This window comes from Rhipicephalus sanguineus, chromosome 9 (assembly GCF_013339695.2).
Source record: "Rhipicephalus sanguineus isolate Rsan-2018 chromosome 9, BIME_Rsan_1.4, whole genome shotgun sequence".
NCBI classification, from domain to species: Eukaryota; Metazoa; Arthropoda; class Arachnida; order Ixodida; family Ixodidae; genus Rhipicephalus; species Rhipicephalus sanguineus.
In genome coordinates this window covers 21568071-21588388 of record NC_051184.2, presented here as the reverse complement: position 1 = coordinate 21588388, position 20318 = coordinate 21568071, and the positions used below count along the sequence as shown (strand labels likewise).

The following is a 20318-nucleotide window of genomic DNA, read 5'->3' as shown; positions in this document are numbered from 1 at the left end:
AGTAGAACTCAAACATACGATATCGCGAGGGTTGAATCGATTCGAGAATGTACGGAGTGAAGTTAAAGCCCAAGAGCTGCGGGTCGCACGAATGCGCGCTACATGGACCACGGCGTGCTTTGTTCGTTGCCGATTATACCTACATATACGGGTCGCATTGTACACGCGCACCGATCCATCTTCGCGGAGTGCGCGTGGCAGAAATGAAAGAACCACACCGAACTGTGACCGCCGAATCGAAAGCCGAGCTTTTCGATGCTTCTTCCCTGTCGTTCACGCCTGTGTTCGATCTCTAGCAGCAGCAGCAGTAGCAGCAGCCGTTCTGTTGATGCGTGCCCGGCTTGCCTGTTCGCTCATCTGTGTATGTATAGTCGCGCGTTGCACGGTGCCCAAGCGAAAGCAGCCGCGCGTTGTTCGTGGATGCTGCGCGTGGAGCCAACTCGTTGTGAGCATTATCAGCACTTCCCGCTTCCCAAAACACGACTGAGTGACTGCGCGGGTGGTGTTTCAGAGTGCTTGCTCCGCGCACTGCGAGAGCGCGAGGCGTGCAGACTTCCCGTGCTTTTCAGTGGTGTATGAGAAATCCGGTTTGAGTCCTTGCCTTTTTGTCTGCGGCCGCCTATTATATTTATAGCCTCAATTTACTTTTGCTTGGGCCTCAATCCTTTCTCTTGACTCCGTGTCAGCCGTGCGTCTAACCCCCCCCCCCCTTTTTTTTTGTTTCTTGTCAGCGTGAGGCGACGCGTTGCTCGGTTCGTGGAGGTCGCGTGTGGTGGCGGACGTGTAACGGGAGAACGCGAGATCGGGCACGTCTCTCGCGCTCGAGATGGGTCATTGTCGTCGTCTCCTTTCTTTCTTCCTTTCTATGCCTGGCCTTCCTGGTTTTCTGCACTCCCTGTCGTCTTTCTCCGTTCTGACTTTTTAGAGCAACACAGAGTAAAAGTTCACTTTTAGTGTTGGTTTATTTAGTTTATTAAGGCGAAAGCCTTAGACGCCTCATCAAACGCGAAGGTTGACCGTTGGCGTCCCGCGGCGTCGGGTGCAGCACGAGTGATGCAAAAAATCAACACGTGACGTGATCCCGTCGTCACACGACATCGTGGCTTGGTCAAAGGCGGGCCGATCACGGAGGCAGTGCAAAACCACGCGAGGTGCGCAAAGCTTTCAGAGGGTAGCGGGGCAGGACCAGTACATCGACTGAGAAGGAAAAGATATGGCTTTCGCCTTCGAGTCGTCTTAGGTGAGTGCGCAAGGGACCCTGTGAGTTTGTTTCTTCGCGAACCATTTACATATAGACGGCCTTTTGCAGACGGTCTTCTACCACCGTGGAGGAAGGAAAACAAAAACTATAGGAGGGAGCGTCACGTGACTATCTTGATGCCCTGGTCGTAAAATATTTAAGGGAGAAGTAGGCCCTGGTCACGTGATAGGAAAGCGCTTCTATTGGTCGGCTCACTATGGTGGCGTCTGCTGCAGGGGCTTATGATTTTACCCAGGATGCACTGCGCACTGGTTAGGAGGGCCGGCGTCAGTGGAGGTTGGCTTGTCGAGGCTATAGCGGAATCGCGTGACGTTCCCTTCTTGCTTTTTCCTTTCTCCATGCCACGCTTTCTTTTTCGGGCCTTTCCAATAGTCACTCACGACGTATACGTCAATCCTTTTGTTGTCGCCTACCACATAAACAGAAAATGGCGAGCTTCTATTTGCGCCCAAAGAAAGGGTGGATTATGGCGTGCGAAAAATTGGGGTCGGTACGGGCAGCGGAGACGCGTGCGTGCTTAGAGTGCGTCGTGCTCGTCTGGGCTTGGCTTGGCTTGGCTTTAAGTCGCTCGCTGATTGCTTTCGTTCGTGAACGTTAAAGTATTGATGCGCGCTCACAATCGGCCCGTGCACGCTGCCGCCCTTGACGATGCAACGGCGGCTCGCTTGCTGCTCTCGTGGTAGCCAAATCTGGAGCGGGTGCACACGCAACGACGGTAGCGTGTGTGTGTGTAATGGCGGGAGTGGTGGCTATCGGAGGCCATGTGCGCACATCGATATGTTTATACCAGACCGAGCGCATCCATGTGGTAAGTAGCGCACTGGCGGCTCTGCATAGTATAGGTCTGACGCGAACAGTCGTCAGGTTCGACGGCCGCGTGGTATTTATGTCGCCGGTATTGACCATCAGCTGCTGCAGTGATGGTACGAAACGCGTGATCCCCTGTGTGTACTGATACTTAGTGTGCTGATGACTTCCATACTGATGTTTATTTCTTTTTTCGGATTAGTGGAATTTACGGATTGCGGGCTTTACGGATTGCGGGCTTTACGGATTGCGGGCTTTACGGATTGCGGGCTTTACGGATTGCGGGCTTTACGGATCGCGGACTTTACGGATTGCGTGCTTTGTGGATTTTGGGAGCTTATGTAGTTATGACTTCACGGATTAATGGGCGTTATGGATACATGGGTTTTACGGATTGGTGGATTTTAAATTAGTCGATTGGTTTTAGTGTGTTTGTTTGTGTAACGAAAGTCCATGTTTTTTTGTTCTTTATTCGGCCACTTTGAGAAAATTCCCCTGAAAGAGTCCCAAAAGGAAGCGTGACGTCTCCTTACGACATAGAAAAGACGCTGTTGGTATTTGCATAAAGAGAGCTAATTAGGGCTGACGTGTGTATGGTAGCGAGCTGCCTCGTAGCTGTATGGAATCGATTCAGATCACACCATGATCAAATGTTTCTCATACAACGGGCGATGTATTTGTTGCTAATATATGGCAGCGTCAAAACAAATCATTTTACCAACGATCGGATGGGATGCTATTGGATCAGATGATACTGTAGTTGACGTGAATGAATCGGATTAGGTGGATCGATAGACTTTCGTGGGTTTGTCTTCATATTAACGAATAATGTATAAATTGATCGACTGATTGATTGACTGACGTTAGTTCTATTGACGACATACTGGATCCATATTTAGAATGGATGCTTGAACAACCTAATCGAAATGAATCGTGGCATATTCTGCGAACGTATACAACTTCTTCTCGTGTTCTTCTTTTCTACATTTTATGTTATTGAATTGAGTTTAATTTATTTTGCAACTGGGTTGTGAGGATGATGATAAAAGCTGTAATTAGCAGCTTAAGGTGAGCCTGGCCACCACACACACGGGGTAGCTACATAGCGGATGAACAAGACACTGTAACGCACTTTGATGAGGTAAACACAAGCAGATGCGGTCAAAACGGTAAACAAAATATTCGGCAGATCCCACGTACCGTATCCTACGTACCACGTATCGATGTTATGCGAAGTCACGTGGTTTTGCACTGCCTCTAAGCCCGGAGGCATTGCAATTTGCTCCTCACCTTATTTTGTACTGCCTTCGTGATAGGCCCATGCATCTTTGACCGAGCGACGATGTGATGTGATGACGTCATCATACTGCATCACGTTATGTGACGTCACATTTTGGGCGATTTATGATGTCACACGGTGACGTATCACGTGATGCTTTCTTGCATCACTTGTGTTGACGCGCACGCTGTCGACAATTTTCGCGTTTGACGAGGCATCTAAGGCTTTCGCCTTAACAATGCAAGGACATTTCTTAAAACCTAACAAATAAGGTTCATGAAGCGAACGTGAACCTCTTACACCAGCGTTTACGATCATACAAATATATGGCGTAGATCCTTCTTGCGTGGGGTAAATAAAAGGCATTCAAGGAATTTCGCCGGAAAGCCGAAAATAAAACGCCCGTAACACGGAACCCTAATCGTGGTCCGTACGGGGAAAAACGTGCTGCAAATGACACGTGGGGGGCCCCCACGCCCAGGCACCGCTGCTGTGCACTACACACGCCGTTATTACGCATACACGCTGTCCCACCCCGTGTAACGCGCATGCGTCGAGGCGGGTCGCTCGCGCGCTCCCACCCTACAAGCTGCGTTGACGCAAGAGATAGCGTTTTTCCTTCCGGGATACATCTGTGTAACGACGCGGCGAACGGCTCGCGTGCCAGACGAGGCCTAGATCGGCGTACTGGTGTCGCATGCCTACTCCCACTCCGTGCCATTAACGCGTTTGCCTGTAGCGCGGTGTTTGGTCGGTGTGACAACTCCCACGTATAGTTATCTTTTTTTTTTCCTTTTATGGGATCACCGCACCGCTCTTCGGGCTTCGGGTCTGCCGCCTAGCCGTCTCTCGCAGTGCGCGTCCTTTACGCTATAGGCAATGCTTCGCGTAAGCCTATACTTCGGGCCTGTGCACTTTCCTGCCGAAAGCAGAGGCTTTACAGTTTCTTTATTTCTTTTTTGGTCTGTACGTATACCACTACACGTTATCGTCAGATGGTGCCTTTATCTGGCTGTGGCAACAACTCTGGCTTCCTTCTTTTGTCGTGATACCCGCCACAGTAGTCTGATGGTTATGGCGCTCGACTGCTGACCCGAAGGTCGCGGGATCGAATCCCGGCCGCGGCGGCCGCACTTCGATGGAGGCGAAATTCTCGAGGCCCGTGTACCTGGATTATAGAACCCCAGGTGGTCGAAATTTCCGGAGTCCTCCACTTCGGCGTCCCTCATAATCGTACCGTGGTTTTGGGACGTAAAAGGTCAACAGGTGTTATTTATCATTCCGTTTTTTTTTATCTGTACGCGTATACTTTTGTATACATTAAGAGGCCCCTAAAAAATATATGAAAATACAAAGAAGGATCGCGTTATTATATCCTGTCGTTTCCCACCCTTTCGGCACAATTCGTGACGCCAGCAGTCTATTCGCGTGACGTCATGAGGAAATAAGCTCTCGATTGGACTATATAGGAGGGATATCAGTTCTAAATCGTCTCCTGCCCCGCTTTTTCATGCGGTCGCAGGCCCATTCTGCCTTGTTTCGCGTGACTATCGTGTGCTATCAACTGATTTCACTTCGTTTCGCGCGTTTTCGACTGCGCAATCGCAGATAAGGGCCTGCAGCCGAAGAGCGCGAAATCCTGATAGGTTCAACGCTCCGTGCTCACATTGGACAGGTGTTTTATAAAAAAAATACTTGGAGAAAGCGCCTGTAAGGATATAGTGAAAGCGAGAAAGAACTCAGTGTGGTTTTGGGGCCCTTTAACGTCAGATTGTGCTTTATTTGGCTATGGCAACAACTCTGGCTTCCTCCTTTTACCGCGACAGTCGTAACGACACTCAGGGTCTTAAAGTGTATGTTACGTGGTCACCGCTATCAACTTTCTTTAGTGGAAGTCGTCAAAAAGTGTAAACGCTTAGGGCCAAAGGCCCGCCAAGCGTTAGGCGTAGTGCCATCTTCGAAGTTGTTGTAATTATCGTTCAAAGTGCAGGCTGAAACCATCCGTTGGAAAACCAACGTGCGAGCAGGAATAAGGGTCTCTGACAGGTTGGTCGATGTTTAGATGGGTGGGACTATCTTTGTCAAAGGCGCCTCGTCATCCTTGGCTTGTTTGTTTTAATAGGGCCACCAGTCATTGACGTCACGTCACGTGATGTCGCTGTCGGTCGCAAGTATACGAATGGTGGCAATTACCAAGTGGCAGTTAGAAAAAAAAAAACGAGAACGGGGAACTGAAGACAAGTGAAACGCTTCACTTGTCGATGTGTCTGCTGTTCCTTATTGCTTCTTTCCGTCTCTACTAACTTTGCGTGAACACTGCCAGCCACAGCGCAATATAAAAGTGATGATTTACTGCAAGGCTCATTTTATGCTCTGCTTACCGCTATTCCACCTTGTCTGCTGTGACTTTAACTGACGGCCATTGCCATTAAACTCACGTATAGTACACTGTGCCTGATTCAAGCTACACATTGCAGTATACTTTTCAATGTCTGTCTTCGTTTGTCGCTCTCTTATATGGACACTTTTCAAAAGTTTTAACCCACGCCCACAGTACCTTACTCCCTCCCATTAGCGGTAGTTAGCGAGCGATTACTCGTGCCTCAGACAAAAAATGAAGCCACCCCGCATAAGTTAGCAGGCTCTGGTTACAGGATGTGGAGTATAACATACAGTACTAGTCACCCGTGGTTATTCAACGCGCGCAGCCCGCACGGCTATCTAAATTTAATTATTTCTCACTGCGCGCGCGGCCTCTTTGCGCACGAATAGCCCTGCCATACGGCGGTGGGAGGAAAGTTCCGGCCACGCACGACTACACTTTCCAATGCGTATACGTTGCGTGTGTGCACGCAGACAAACGCGCGTGTACGCATACACAAAAAGCAGCCGCGCGGCGTCGGCGCCATTTGCCCCAAGGCCGTCGAACGCGCATCGCCCGAACTTAACGGCCCGTGTGTGTCGCTCGCTGGAAAAGGATCGAAAAGAAAACGTCGGCATAGAGTCGTTTCCGCGTCGTTTAGTTCAAATTACGTCCAATTATATTCCAGCCACACGTAACGACATCGGCGTGGGACGGGGCGAGGAGATAGACGGGACCGCCCACGCAGTTCTAAGTATACGGGTTGGTAAAAGGGAGCGAGAGAAAGGAGGAAGGGGGGGGGGGGGATTCGTTCGCGTTTGAACAGGAAGATCGAGTCTGTGCCGTGTTAACACGAATGTATAGCACCTTCTTTGGAAAGCGAATCAATATGTCCATGGAATACATTTGAGGCATGCAGCCGGTCGCAAAAGCTGACCGGACAGGCTTGACCGGACTTGGCTTAATTCTGCGATGCCCTCGCCACATTGTCACATATGTTTAGAGGTGCAGGTTCATTATAGTACCGAGTTCACTTTCGAACTGTCGTTCTGGTGACCCCCCCCCCTCCTCTTTTTTTTTTCTTTCTCCAAGATCGTGTTGACCCCATGGCGCAATATCACCTATAGGAGGATCTTGCCGCGTTACAATCGCATGGATCGTCCGGCATCACCGAGCCCACGACGGCTCGATGCCCCTTTGTGAATTGTGTCCCTTTGTGAATTGGATAAATTCACGCTTTGTGAATTTATCCGTGCCGCTACGCGATCGCCCACTCTACGCATTCGCGTCTGTGCAACTCACGGAGCTTTACGGTATATTGCCGGGACATGTCTGTACACTAATGCAGGATTCACGCGCACAAAGCGACGCGAGCTGAGCCGTTGTTGTTTTTGCCCGAGAGCGCTTTCCCGGCCTCATCTCTCGACGTGCATGCTACCAAGGCTAATGAATGCACGACAGCGCCCCCTCCCCCTCCCATTTCCCCTTCTCTTGCCCCCTGGCGGCCTTGGTTTGAAACGCCACTGCGAGGTAGCCATCTCCATAGAGTTCCTATGGTTTTCTCGGCTCCCTTCTGCACTAACCCCGCGACTTCGTGTATTCGTTAGCGTCGCTTTCGACTGCACTGTCGAGGTTAGAAGCAGTCTGGTAACAGTTTAGTTTCCTGTTCCTCGGCTTAGTATCCCGAAACGTCGGTCTCTGGTTGGTTAACGTTGCGTCACCGTCTGAAAAGCGTTTGACGCTCGCTGATCGCCGCGGTGTCGGCACTTCGATTGCGAGACACGGCGTGCGCGATACGTTCCTTCGGCGAAACTGTGGTGGAAAAAGCTCGTCGGCTTTCGGGCGCTGATGCTTAGAGCTGGTGTGGCGTGCTGTTGCGCGAACGAGTAGTGAGCGTGACAGGCGCGTTAGCCGTTCTTCCGGGAAACGTTTTCTCTCTGTCATGTTTTTTTTTTTTAATGCTAAGGAGAGGTTGCGAAAGTTGAAGGCATGGAATGCCGTTGACGCTGGCACGAATGTCGGCGACGAAAAACTACGCCAAAGATTCTTTCGTTTGGGTTCACGGTGAACGTCCGGCAAGGGATATACACAAAATACAAGGGATATACGCAAAAGGCGACACGAACAGGTTGGTAATGGAAAAGCATGTATTTCGTGACGCACCGGCACAGACGGAAAGGAAAGCTCCTTGTTGGTGCCGCAAGAACAAAGTAGGCGAAATAAGGGGATTGCTTTTGAGAGGGGCTTAGTTTGGTGAAGAAAGGGTATAGTTGGTGACGCAAGGGTAATGTTGGTGAAGGAAGGACAGAGTTTACTGCTGAAGTGTGTATATTGGCACAGGAATTACATACTTGGTGACGCAAGCACAATGCTAGTGTAGGAAGGGCATATTTGAAATGCGCAGCTGGTGGGGCAAAGAAGGGCGTAGTTGGTTACGGAATAATATCGTTCATGAAAAAGGGACATTGTCGATGAAGGAATAAGTGACTGCTCAAAACCATAGTTGGTGACACAAGAAAAAGGCTTATGAAGGAAATGGATAGTTGATGAAGGGAGGATGATAAGTAATGAAGGAAGGGCATGGTTGGTAAAGGAAGCGAATACAGCTGGTGATCGAGACGTTGCAAGCGTTGAAATGAAAACGCGAATACCGTAGGCGGAGGCGTGACAGTTTGTAGACAAAGGCCCCACGTAAAGACACGGGAGATAGCTGAAGCATAAAACTTGATAAGGTGAGCAATATACCTTCACATCTGCGACAGTGACTTCCTTTCCGTTACACCGACCTGGTTCCCTTTCTGGCAACCGTTTCTTCCTCCGAATCCTCAAAGTCGAACGCTCCTTTTATCAATCTCCGCACGCTTTCTTTCGCCAAGCGGCGGCGAAGACTTTCTCGCCCACACCAGGTGTAGACAAGGGACGACTACGCGTAGGAACGTCCCACTGCACTCGAGCGTTCTTCAGATAAGCACTGCGGCTTTCGTTCTCGTTCGGGAAGCGGCACGCGGAATAACGAAGCACGGAATGAAGAGGGGGAGGGGCGCGACAAGAACGTGAGGCGAATGTCCGGCCTTCTGTTTCATTTTGTTTTCCTCCCGCGTAAGGTTCGGTGTTGGGTATGCAGGAACGATACCTGTACGGCAGGATATAAGCGAACCAGTTTTCGTTCCGTTCACTAGGGCTGTCGACGCGCGCTGGCACACATTCCGTGCGCCATGCCGTCTTTAGGCATATGTATATACTGCCTTATTGACCTATATCTATTCGGACAATCTCTGGAGTGGACGGTCCGCGGATGTTCCACTAGGGAATGTACTGCATTGTAATGCGTGTATACAAACGTTATGAAAGTTTCAAGCCGTGCACTTTTTATTATTCAGTGTATTTTATGCAGCTTTCTGAGCAATCCATCTTGGAATGCCGGAAAGCTCGAGCTTCGCACCACAAAGCGACGAAAGGCGCTGCCGTAGTTTCTGCGAGCTACCCGCCTTTCTGAACGATTGTGAAATTCGTGTGTGTGTGTGTGTGTGTGTGTGTGTGTGTGTGTGTGTGTGTGTGTGTGTGTGTGTGTGTGTGTGTGTGTGTGTGTGTGTGTGTGTGTTTCCGGCTAGTCTCCTTCCCTCTGCCATTCTTCATTTTTTTTACTTTTATGTCTCCTCTTCCCCTTTGCAGGGTAGCAAACAGGATATTTATGTTCTGGTTAACGTCCCTGCCTCTCCTCATTACATCTCACACTCACTCACTCACTCACTCACTCACTCACTCACTCACTCACTCACTCACTCACTCACTCACTCACTCACTCACTCACTCACTCACTCACTCACTCACTCACTCACTCACTCACTCACTCACTCACTCAAACACACAAGGACGGACGGTGAGATGGATGTATGAATGGATCAACGTTGGCTAAGTATTGGCTGTTTGTTATTCGGTACCGTTCGATATCTTATGAAAATTAGCCGGTATTTCAGTTTACGCAACGTAACACCGCAAAACTTTTCACTTGCGCTTTTATTGCGAACGCCCTTTAGTTTCCTTATAGCGAGTGGTTGCGGGGTAGGCACGTTACGCAAGCTGAAGCGCGACAGTAAGCGAAGTGACAATAGGAAGACGACTCTCGGTCTTTTTTTCTTTCCCAACGGCGCTGTTACGTGAAGGATGATGCATGCGACGGCGACTTGCGTCCGCTTAAATGGCCTATGCTCGCCCCCCTTTTATGCGCCCGCGTTTTATGGCCGACTGGTTGATTATTATTCCTCCTGTCGAATTCAGGTCGACCGCCCTTGTCGGACCGAGCCGGTGCGGAGTTGGCGCGCGGTCTATTGAAGGTCGGTCGCGTTGCATGCTTCATTCTTTCGCCCGTGAGGTCGAAGCTATTTTGTTGTTGTTGTTACGATCAAAATGCGAGTATGACTTCGTTGATGGTGCGGGTCAAGATCATATTGACTGCGTGCAACTGGTATGCGAAGGCAATCTGACGGGGGGCGGCCTTCTATGTGACTAAGTAAACAATGGAGCAGCTATATTATGTTTCGATCGGCGCGCCCACAGCGATTCCACGCCTCCCCCGCTCTTCTGTTGTGGTATTTTTTTGTTTTTACGACCACTTATCTCTGTTGAATGGGGTGGACTGCTTTCAAGGGATGCACTGAATTGGAATCCTGTATAAGATTAGCTTTCTTTAAACTATGCAGGAAAGGGTATGACTGACGAGACGATTTAGGCAACCTGGACGTTTGAGCGATCTTGAATATAGGAACAAACTGCGGGACTTGAAGGACCTGTAGATTGCTCTGTAGAATATATCCGTTAGCTTCCGTACCGTATAACTCATACGTGCTCCTTCATTGTGAAAAAATAAAAAAAATAATAAAAAAATGCCCTGTGTGATCATATCGGGGATCATATCTGAGAGCCCGCAATTGCCATTTTGGTGTTCCAAGTGATAATTTGTCTCCACTTCAACATACTAATTAAGATTATCGTTAAGGAGACGTCCTACGCCCACAGCATCGTCCGCACACACGGAGACAGTGACACCGACATTTTCGTGTCAGTACAGAAGAAAAAAAGGTATATAACACCCGAATCTTACCGGTACTTACGGAGCAAAAGCCTGGAGGCTTACGAAGAGGTTTAATCCTAAATTGAGGACTACGCAGCGATCCTCGGAAAGGAAAATAATAGGTGGAACCTTAAGGGACAAGAAGAGAGCAGAATGGGTCAGGGAACAGACGGGTGCTAAGGATTTCTTAGTCGACATCAAGAAGAAATGGGCATGGGCAGGGAATGCAGCGCGAAGGAAATATTGCCGGTGGTTATTCAGAGTAATAGACTGGATTCCGAGAGAAGGCAAGCGCGCGAGGGAGAGACAGAAAGTTAGGTAGGCAGACGAGACTCAGTAGTGGGGCTTGCCAAATTTCTGTGGCGCACATCCACCTGTGGAGTTTTTTTTTTTCTTATTCTTTTTTGCAACACCAGACAAACTACGGCGAACTACAACAACTTCGTTGTTTTAAAAAAAATATAATTTCAGCTGCCCAGCGCTCGGCTTCTTCGTGGTTATTCATAGGACACACAAAGGACTTCAGACAAACGGGCACGAACCACAGATGCACGGATAGCGCGGCCTGTGGGCAGGCGGATAAGTGAAAGAGTAGGCAGGGATACTTTAACCGGGGATATAACGCGAGTCTGCGGCAGTCTAGTACACGAGTAATTTGCGTTTCCACTGGCGAGGTTGATCCTTGGTGGCGAAAGCGGCAATACATCTTCACCTCCTGTCTGGGCGTTGCGACAAAAGAGCCCATCCCGACTCGTTTATTTTCCGTCCGCGGTGTACAGGACAAGGCGGCTTCGAGGTCAACTCCTGCTTGAAGGCATTCCTTCGGCTTTTCTTTCGCTCTGCGTCTTGCATGCACTTGCCCTTGGGACGGGAGCGTTCGTCTTCTGTTATTCTGTCTCATCTGTATGGACTACGCACCGTCAGCGGGTGCTCTTTTTTTTTTTTTTTCACGACTACGCAAGATCGTAAAGAGGACAGGTCTAATGGCTGCACGCCTCGACGTCTTTCACGATGAATCCGTACCTCCTATCCCAACCTTCTGTCGTTCTAAGTTGCAGAAGGGTAGCGCAGCAACTAAGCACCTGCAGTACGTTAACGTGTATGCGAAAAAGTCACGCGGTCCCTTATAGATTTCTGAACACAACGTGGTGTTGCACTGCCTCAGAGATCGGAGGCATTGGAAGCCTTCTGCACCCAACGTGGTTTTGCAGTGCCTCCGGGATCGGCCCACCTTTGACCAAGCGACTGTCGTGTAATGACGTCACAAATTTTGGCCGCTTGTGACGTCACGATGACGTCATACTGTAACTTCATCACGCGATGATGGTTTTCTGCATCACTCGTGTTGCCCCGCCACGGTGGTCTAGTGGTTATGGCGCTCGACTGCTGACCCGAAGGTCGCGGGATCGAATCCCGGCCGCGGCGGCTGCATTTTCGATGTAGGCGAAAATGTCTGAGGCCCGTGTACTTAGATTTAGGTGCACGTTAAAGAACCCCAGGTGGTCGAAATTTCCGGAGCCCTCCACTACGGCGTCTCTCATAATCATATCGTGGTTTTGGGACGTTAAACCCCAGATATTATTATTGCATCACTCGTGTTGCCGCCGACAGTCACACGGATGAGGCATCTAAGGCTTTCGCCTTAATAATATTCGTGCACCTTATGTGGGATGCCCTTATCTGGATTCCTTGCTCCGATAGCGAATTATGTTACCACTTGGCCGCATCAGTGTATACAACGTTTGTCTTTTAATCTAAGTTTTTTTTTTTTTATTTATCGCTTAACTTGCTTGACTACTTTACGCAACCCACTAGCCCGTAAACTTGCCAGATATTCACGGTCAAGCGCTCGCCGCTCGCTCATTCCGAGCGTTGTTCAGATTCTTGGCAGCTGCTCGAGTTCCACCAACGCAAAATATGCTAACGTTGACTAGCTATTCCTGGAGAGATGGCGTTTCTGCCCTAAGTGTGCTGACTCTTTTTTTGTTTCCTGCATCATCGTTTTATGCGTGCTCGCTCGTTCAGCCGAGGAAATGGTTCGTTCAATGAATGAATGAATGAATGAATGAATGAATGAATGAATGAATGAATGAAAAATTAGCCCGCTAAGTCGCACAAGGCTGGGCCACAGCAGAGCTGGTGGGCACCCAGCTGTCCCTGGCTTGGCTTGGCTAGGCTTTTACCCTCTCCCTTGTCTGTTTCCCAACTCTTGCTATACTATACTATACAAGGTTATGCTTGTTGTCTTGATATATATATATATATATAATATATATGTTTCAGTCGCTGTATTGATGATGTAACTGACGCAACGACCGAGTGCTCGCTCGCAGTTGACGCCAGCCACACTGACGTCACTGCCACCGTTTCAGCTAGAAGTTCAAGAAAGCAAAGTTCGGGTTTCTTTGTTCTGCGAATATTGCACTCCTTTTTTTTTTTTCCGAATGAATGGGAACAGTTTTCTAACAGCGTTCTGCAGGTTGAATTGGTTTGTCGTTACTTTAATGATGTGTAACACTGAGCGCCGAGGCAAACAAACAGGACTGTTAATTTTAGCAGTCGCCAGCTTTTTTGAAGATTTCGCTCCAGGGTATATAGAAGCGGGCCTGGCTAAGGAAAGACCCGAGCCTGAGAGGAAGCTGTCCTCGGCGTTTTAAAGCAAAAAAAGCGAGTGCGGTTGGCTGTGGCGCAAGTGGCTTTCTCTTTGAAGCCCATATATAACACCGCGTCATCACCAAACGGGGCCCGGTCCTTCTCTCTCGCGTCTGGCGCTCCGAAAGCAGCCGCAACGAGGAATGAAGAGCTTTAAGCGGCGACGGTTTCTTTTTTCCTTTCTTGGGGGGAGCCAGCCGCGGCCGGCTTCCTTTGTTGGCGACGACGACGTCGAATGAAAGCCGGAAGAGAGCGACGCCGAGAAGAGGAGACCGCCTCGTTCCCCGTCGCCGCAACCACCGCAGCACGTCTGCGGCGACAGCGACGACTGCGGTCTTTGTTGGGCCGCGTCGCCACTACCCCGTCCGCACGCGCCGTCCGCGCGTCCCTCACTCTCCGGCTCCTCTTCTGTGTGTGTGGCTGGGCTTTTTTTTTTTTTTTTTCGCGAAAACAAGTGTCCGTAATTGTGGCTGCAGGAAACGTCACAAGATGCATCGCGTCCGGTAACCCAGTATATTCCGTAAACAACTCTGCATACGCCGCAACACCGGACAAGCTAAAAAAACCTTTGCGACTGTCCTCGTTTCGCGCATGGCCCGCCACGGTGGTCTAGTGTTAAAGGTGCTCGACTGCTGACCCGAAGATCGCGGGATCGAATCCCGGCCGCGGCGGCCCCATTTTCGATGGAGGCGTCAATGCTGGAGGCCCGTGTGCTCAGATTTAGGTGCAGGTTAAGGAATCCCAGGTGGTCGCAATTTCCGGACCCCTCCACTACGGCGGCCCTCATAATCGTATCGTGGTTTTGGGACGTTAAACCCCAACGATTATTAAATTAAGGTGAGCGCCCTGGGTCAAACTCGACAATCTTGACAAGAAATGAAGTATATGAACGTGTGTCACGAGTTGTCAGCTTCAGTACGGAGCCGGCAACAGTAGGCAACCGTGTACCTCCTGGCTTTGTCTTCGCTCAACGAGCTATACACCGACCACAACTTGTCTGACAGGCGTGCGACGTCCGGGCGCGTCCGGCCGAGACCACAGCGAGCGGGCGGGTTTATATTTGTCCCGAAGGAGGGCGAGGAGGAAGAGATGGACCATTGTTGTCTGTCGGAGACGCAAAATCTTCCACCGTGCGAAGAGAGGACAGCCGAAGCTGGGGTCCGCTAGACGGGGGAGCTCGGTCCGATCCACTTCGGTACACACATCGCCGAGTTGTTGTCGCGCCCGGGAGAGCCGTGTACTACAGGCACGTCGGCGTGTATGTACACTACATACAAACGGGGAAGTGGTGTCTTCGAGGGTCTCGTCGCGGCGACTTGTAATCCGACGTCGTCCCGATCGACGGCAGCGCGTGCAGGAAGGCACGCGACGCTGACCAGAATGCAAAGCAACTTATATACCGCTAAGCGGAGAGTGTCGCGTCAGACAATATGTAAATGACCGTCAAGTTTCGCGTGTGCTTTACCGCGTGTGTATATATTTATGCGCGTATGATGTCTATATAGTCTACATCATCGTTGAGGCTTGACGGCACGGCGACAAAGTTGGTCGACGAGAATAGCGGCGCCTTGAAAGCGGAACGTTTCCGTTTCGTCCGTTGAGTCACAGCGGACGACTTTGAATTCATTTTCGTAAGTTTGCGCAGTACGAATGTTGTCTTCTATAGGCATATAGTTCGCTAATACATCAGCTGCGAAACTTGGCTTCTACGCTAGCAGGACACCAGAATGGAAACGCGAAGTGGAAGTTGCATTTCGTTCGCAATGTCAGACCAGACAGTGTCCGCATCTGCTACAAGGCCAGTTCAGGAGTACTGGACTGGATACTAGACTCGGAGTAGTTACGGCGTTACGTTGTTATTGTACGCACGCCTCACTTCCTCCTTTCCCTATCACCATACACCGTCGCCCTTTTCCCCTTTCCGCTTGCGTAGTCGGAGAGGGGGGGGGGGGGGGGGCGGGGGTTCAACCTCCCCCGAAAGTTTTCAATTTTGCATGTGTATATACAGTGGAATCTAGTTGATACTATTTTTTTTCGCGGGAACCGGGAAATAAAACGTAATATTCAAAAATCGTATTAACCAAAGAAGTTACAAACAGGCAAGAAAATATGCACGCTCCGTCAGCAACTCACTTTTATTGACCAACATTAAAGTAGGTGATCAATTTGCGCTGCACTTGCTTCTCTTCAATGTCTAGGAGTAAGTTCTACTGAAAAGTAAAAAAAGAAAGAAAATAAGCTGGTATATATCGAAGAATAAACGTAGGGTTCCTGAATATATCGGTCAAGATCCTCTTTCGCGGTCGTATTATCCAATTTCGGGCAAAAATGTGCCCGCATTAACCGCATTTAAAATGTATTATTTCCAAGGAACGTTGGCGGGGAACAAAGAAAAAAAACGTATTAGGCTGAAAAGCGTATTATGCAGAATCCTATCAGCGAGATTCCAGTGTATAGGCGCACACATACAAACACACCCGCAGACTTGCACAAAGGGTGGTTGAATCCCCCCCCTCCCCTCGAGAAAAATTTCTGGTTACGTCCCTCCCCCGCTTCCTTTCGCCCTGTGCAGCGTAGCAGGTCATAGCACACTAGCTCAGGCCGACCCCTCCGCCTTCGTCTAATAAGCTCAACTTCGAACTCGGGGCATGCTCGGTCACTTTCCTCTAAGGGTTTAACCGACGTCACCGCTGCCGCACGAATGGAAGTCCCCTCGAGAGATCTTCGCTGAGCTCCTGTACATCATACTCATCACAATCCCACGCAGTCGTCGCTCAAACGCTCAGACACGTGGAAGAGAAAAACCAATCAGTCGACGTCGGCGGCATGCTCGGTGGCCCGTTCACTTTCGGCAAGGATTGAAGAACCACACGCTTGTCGGGCCGCGGGACCTCTGCTGTATAAGCACCGATAGGAAAATCTAGGTCCCGTGACACGCACGTTCTGCCGATGCGGCGGCGGTGACGGTGGTCTATGCGGGTTCACGCACACACAGACAGACACACACACACACAGACAGTCCACATAGGCGACAAGTCGTCGCGCGCGCCGCGCCTCGGCATTTCCACAAGAGACAATGAGGTCGTTCGTCGCGCGAGGAGGTCTCTTTTTCCCACAAACGGAACGGCGCACCCGAGTCTCACCGCCATTGTCCCGCTTTCTTAACTGTTCCTTCTGTTTCTTTTTTCTGTTTTTCTTCGTCGCCGGTTTGGGCCGTACTACAAATGAGGACAAGTCGCTCGCTCCGCTGACGGCGTCCTCTCGTGTGAGAAGCATTCCAGACTCGGTCCCGGCATCTGACTCGCACAGCTTAAGTTGCAGCCGCGAAAAACAATACTAGCATACATGGTATGATTTTTGCCATGGAAATACTTTCTTTCGAACAATTAGGCCTTGGGCCCCCCCCCCCCCCCCGCCCGAAAAAAAATCCTGGCTACGTGCCTGTACTAGCATACATGGTATGTCCGGAAAGTAATGAGTCCGGGTCTGGTAAAAAATTTATGGATCCGATCGGTACATATAAATTATAATTTTCTAAATAGTTTCCTCGGGCGTCGACACACCGATCACAACGCGATTCCGACGCTGAAAAGGCTCCCTGAAAGTCAGCTGCCGCGACCTCTTTGAGACTGTTACAGCCCGTTGGATGGCGTGAACACCGCCGAAACGTCACGTGCCCTTTTTAGCGTCTCTTGTCTGTCGGGCTCGCATCGGGGCTCTATCAGGACTGCATCAGCACTGATGTGAGCCCGACAGACTTTTCTGTTCCCGAAGAACAGAAGCCACAATGATAACCGTCTCGACGGTGTTCCCGCCATCCAAATTAACGGTCTTTAGCCTGTAACAGAGTCTTTGAGAGAGTCACAACAGTTGACTTTTAGGGAGCCTTTGCAACGTCGGAATCGCGTTGTAATGGCGATGTATCGACGCCCAACGAAAACTATTTTCAAGAATTTAATATCTACCGATTGGATCAATAATTTTTTGCCGGACCCAGTCTCTTAGCTTACGGACAGACCCTGTGAATGACTCGCATATGCGTCCCGTCGCTCGCGCTGAATACTGTTGCCAGTGGGAATAGTCTATACGCATAGTATGTAGCCGATCGGCGCCGCGCGCAGTTTCCAGACTGTCCACTTTTCCGTGGTGTGTCATTCGTCTCCGAGCTTCGATTTACTTTATTTGGGTCGCCGGGCATTCGAACGACCGGGCGCACCCTTTAGCGTTCCGCGGTCTCCTTGCCAGGTTGTGTATTAAAGCGGAACACGGTAGCTCCGCTTGTTACTCTTGTGTGCATAATATGGGCTTGAAGGCCTGTTAGGAAGGCGCGGCGTTTAGCCCGGAGCGCCACGACATGTATGACTAATCGTCTACTGGTAAAACTCCTGGTAGACGTGGAGTTTGTCGGGATTTGTGCTACTGCGCGTGCGCGTACACGCGTGTCAGAGAAATAAGGTCTATGCGTGTGTGTCGAGTAGTTTTGATATAGAGAATGGTTAAGTTTTATTTGGTTGATTTGTTAGTTCGTGTGCATGATTATCATGAGCATCGTCTTTGGCGCCACGATACACAGTCGGCACACCATGAGCGGCATTGGAAGAAGTATATACAACAGAACGTATCGATAAAACAAGCGCGTTCATCATTGGTTGGCCATGCGGAAGACTAAATTTTGTGCGGACGTGTTGGGGATGGCAGTGCAGTCGTCTGACTGAAGCGCTACAGTATACACTTACCCTCGGACTGCATTGCAATTCCTCAATAGGTCTACACAAAGGTTAAGTGTGTCTTGCAAACTCACAGATATATATTGCGGCAAACTAGTAGCGAATCCGCGTACCTGTTACCACCACGACCTATAGTTCTGATTCGCGCTGTTGATGTCGAAGCACCATGGTCAGTCACCAAATAGAAATCCGTTTCATCATATCATTTTCGACTGTTCGGCCAGCGTATACAAACACACGCACGCACATACAGAAAGGGTGATTGAAGACCTCCGGGAAAAAAAATTCTGGCAACGCCCCTGCAATGGCGCTGCCCCTTGCGTGTATTATTCAGATTTTCCCTTCTGACTTTCTTTTTTTTTTGCTGCCTTTATAAATCTCTATGCCAAGCACGGCCACTCGTCCCGCCCTAGGACAATTTATTTAATAAATTGTGTCCTCCTCCTCCTCCTCCTCCTCCTGATCCGTGGTCTCTTCTTTTGTCTCCCAATTTGCCTGATCTTTCGAGGGCTCCATGTTCAAGGGACTGTACTGGTCTTAGATTTACTGTATATGCTACCTTAAGGTAAAGTTCCAGCCTTGAAGAAGAAGACAAGTCCACTTGTCGAAACGTCGGCTCGAGCACCCACCCCCTATTTACGGATTTTTTTCAACGCAAGCCTCCATCTTCCACTTCCTGCCGTCTTAAGGTAAAGGTAGCATACACAGTAACTCTATTGCTCTTGTACTGCAGGCGCCATCTATTTAGCCGTCTGGAAACCTCTGCGGTAAACAAACAAATATGACGGCATTCGCGCGATTCCATCGCGGCACCCTGCCCATGAATGGTCTTCTCCGATCTCTGCTCGCTGCGTCCTTGGTTGCGAGCTGCTTGCTTCACTCCCTAACGGAGCTCCTATCTCGGAGCTCCTTTGGCGCGGCGGCGTTTGTTTTTCGCTCGGCCCTCGGCGGGTCCGCGGCCCACGCTCCGAATCGACGTCTTTCTTTTCGCTCCTCTGTATTTGCTTTTTATCAAATGCTCACCGAGTCGTCTCTTTCTTTTGGAGGTGCCACCACTGCAAAGCCCCGCCCAATGCGTGGTCGTACACGCCGCAGCTGTTTCGCGTTCGTCTTCTAGCGCGTCCCCAAGGAGTACGGCGTATCGGTGCCGTCTGCTCGGTGTTTTTAAGACTTCGATAATCGTTTCGATTGATATCAGCGGACGGAAAGCTGCGTTCTTGGAGAAAGGGAAAGCAGAGTATAAGTCGGCCACCATGGAGGTTTTGGTTGTGAGTAGATGCCTTTGCTCGTTTTTTTCCTTTGCCCGCGGCGCTGTCTAGCTTAGGCTTAGTGGTCGCGCATATATTCATTCGAGAACGACAGTTTGTTTACTTGTGCTTTCAGTTGTTGCCAGCCTTTGGCTGAGATAGGGTACCTGCCAATGGCTGTGAAGTCTCGAACTGTGGCGCCTTTTTTGGCACTTCGCCGACCCTCTCTTTCTCTCTTTTTAGAAGAAAAATGTCTGAGCTAGCGAACAACTGTCAAACGCGGAGGTCCGCAATGGCACGTGCTGCATGTAAACTAGGTTCAGCGGTGACGTTGCGCAATACACTTCTCGCATTTATTCGGAACAGTGCAACTTTCTTGCGAGAGTTTTCCGACTGCTCTTGCTTGGTTGAACACGAATCCGTGGACACGCCGAGAGAAGTTTCGCAGCCATCTGAGACATCAAGATCAACAACAATATTGTATCGAAGATAGCTGACTGTGGACAAACAGATGGTTAGCATAAACACTGAAGGTAACCAACTATAAAAACACTGACGCCGACAGTACCACGTAAAGATGTATTAGTTACTTGTATTGAAGCATAATTTGCTAATCCTTAGCTCTCCTTATCTAAAAATTAAAAGCCCGTAAGTGTTCGACGCTGTGTGGTGAGCGATATTGCATGCTGCGAATATTTAACAAGTCAGGTACCCCTACTGGGATGAGTACAAGTCTCGACCAATCGTTTTTTGAGACGCCCCAATCCGCAATGTGACTACGACACACTTGCTGCGGACTAGCACAGGCCTGTATTTAAGCAACAGGCCTGGCCGACCACCCGACCTTGATCGCTGGATTCAGGGACCGTTCCACCGCTCACCGTTAGACTTCATACATGAAGCGAATTTGCA

General features: G+C 49.8%; 1 protein-coding gene across 3 annotated transcripts in view; it reads left to right on the top strand.

The window, feature by feature from the left end:
• The window catches only part of LOC119404739 (hillarin), a 98743-nt gene that overhangs the window by 56381 nt on the left and 22044 nt on the right, over positions 1–20318 (top strand). The window contains exon 1 of one of the 3 annotated variants that reach the window (XM_037671407.2): positions 19186–19427. The exons of the other annotated variants lie outside the window; for them this stretch is intronic. Within the exon in view, the coding sequence (XP_037527335.1) occupies positions 19413–19427 (15 nt within the window). The 5' untranslated portion in view covers positions 19186–19412. Of the gene's footprint in view, positions 1–19185; positions 19428–20318 lie in introns of those variants that run through there. 3 annotated transcript variants of the gene reach the window in all.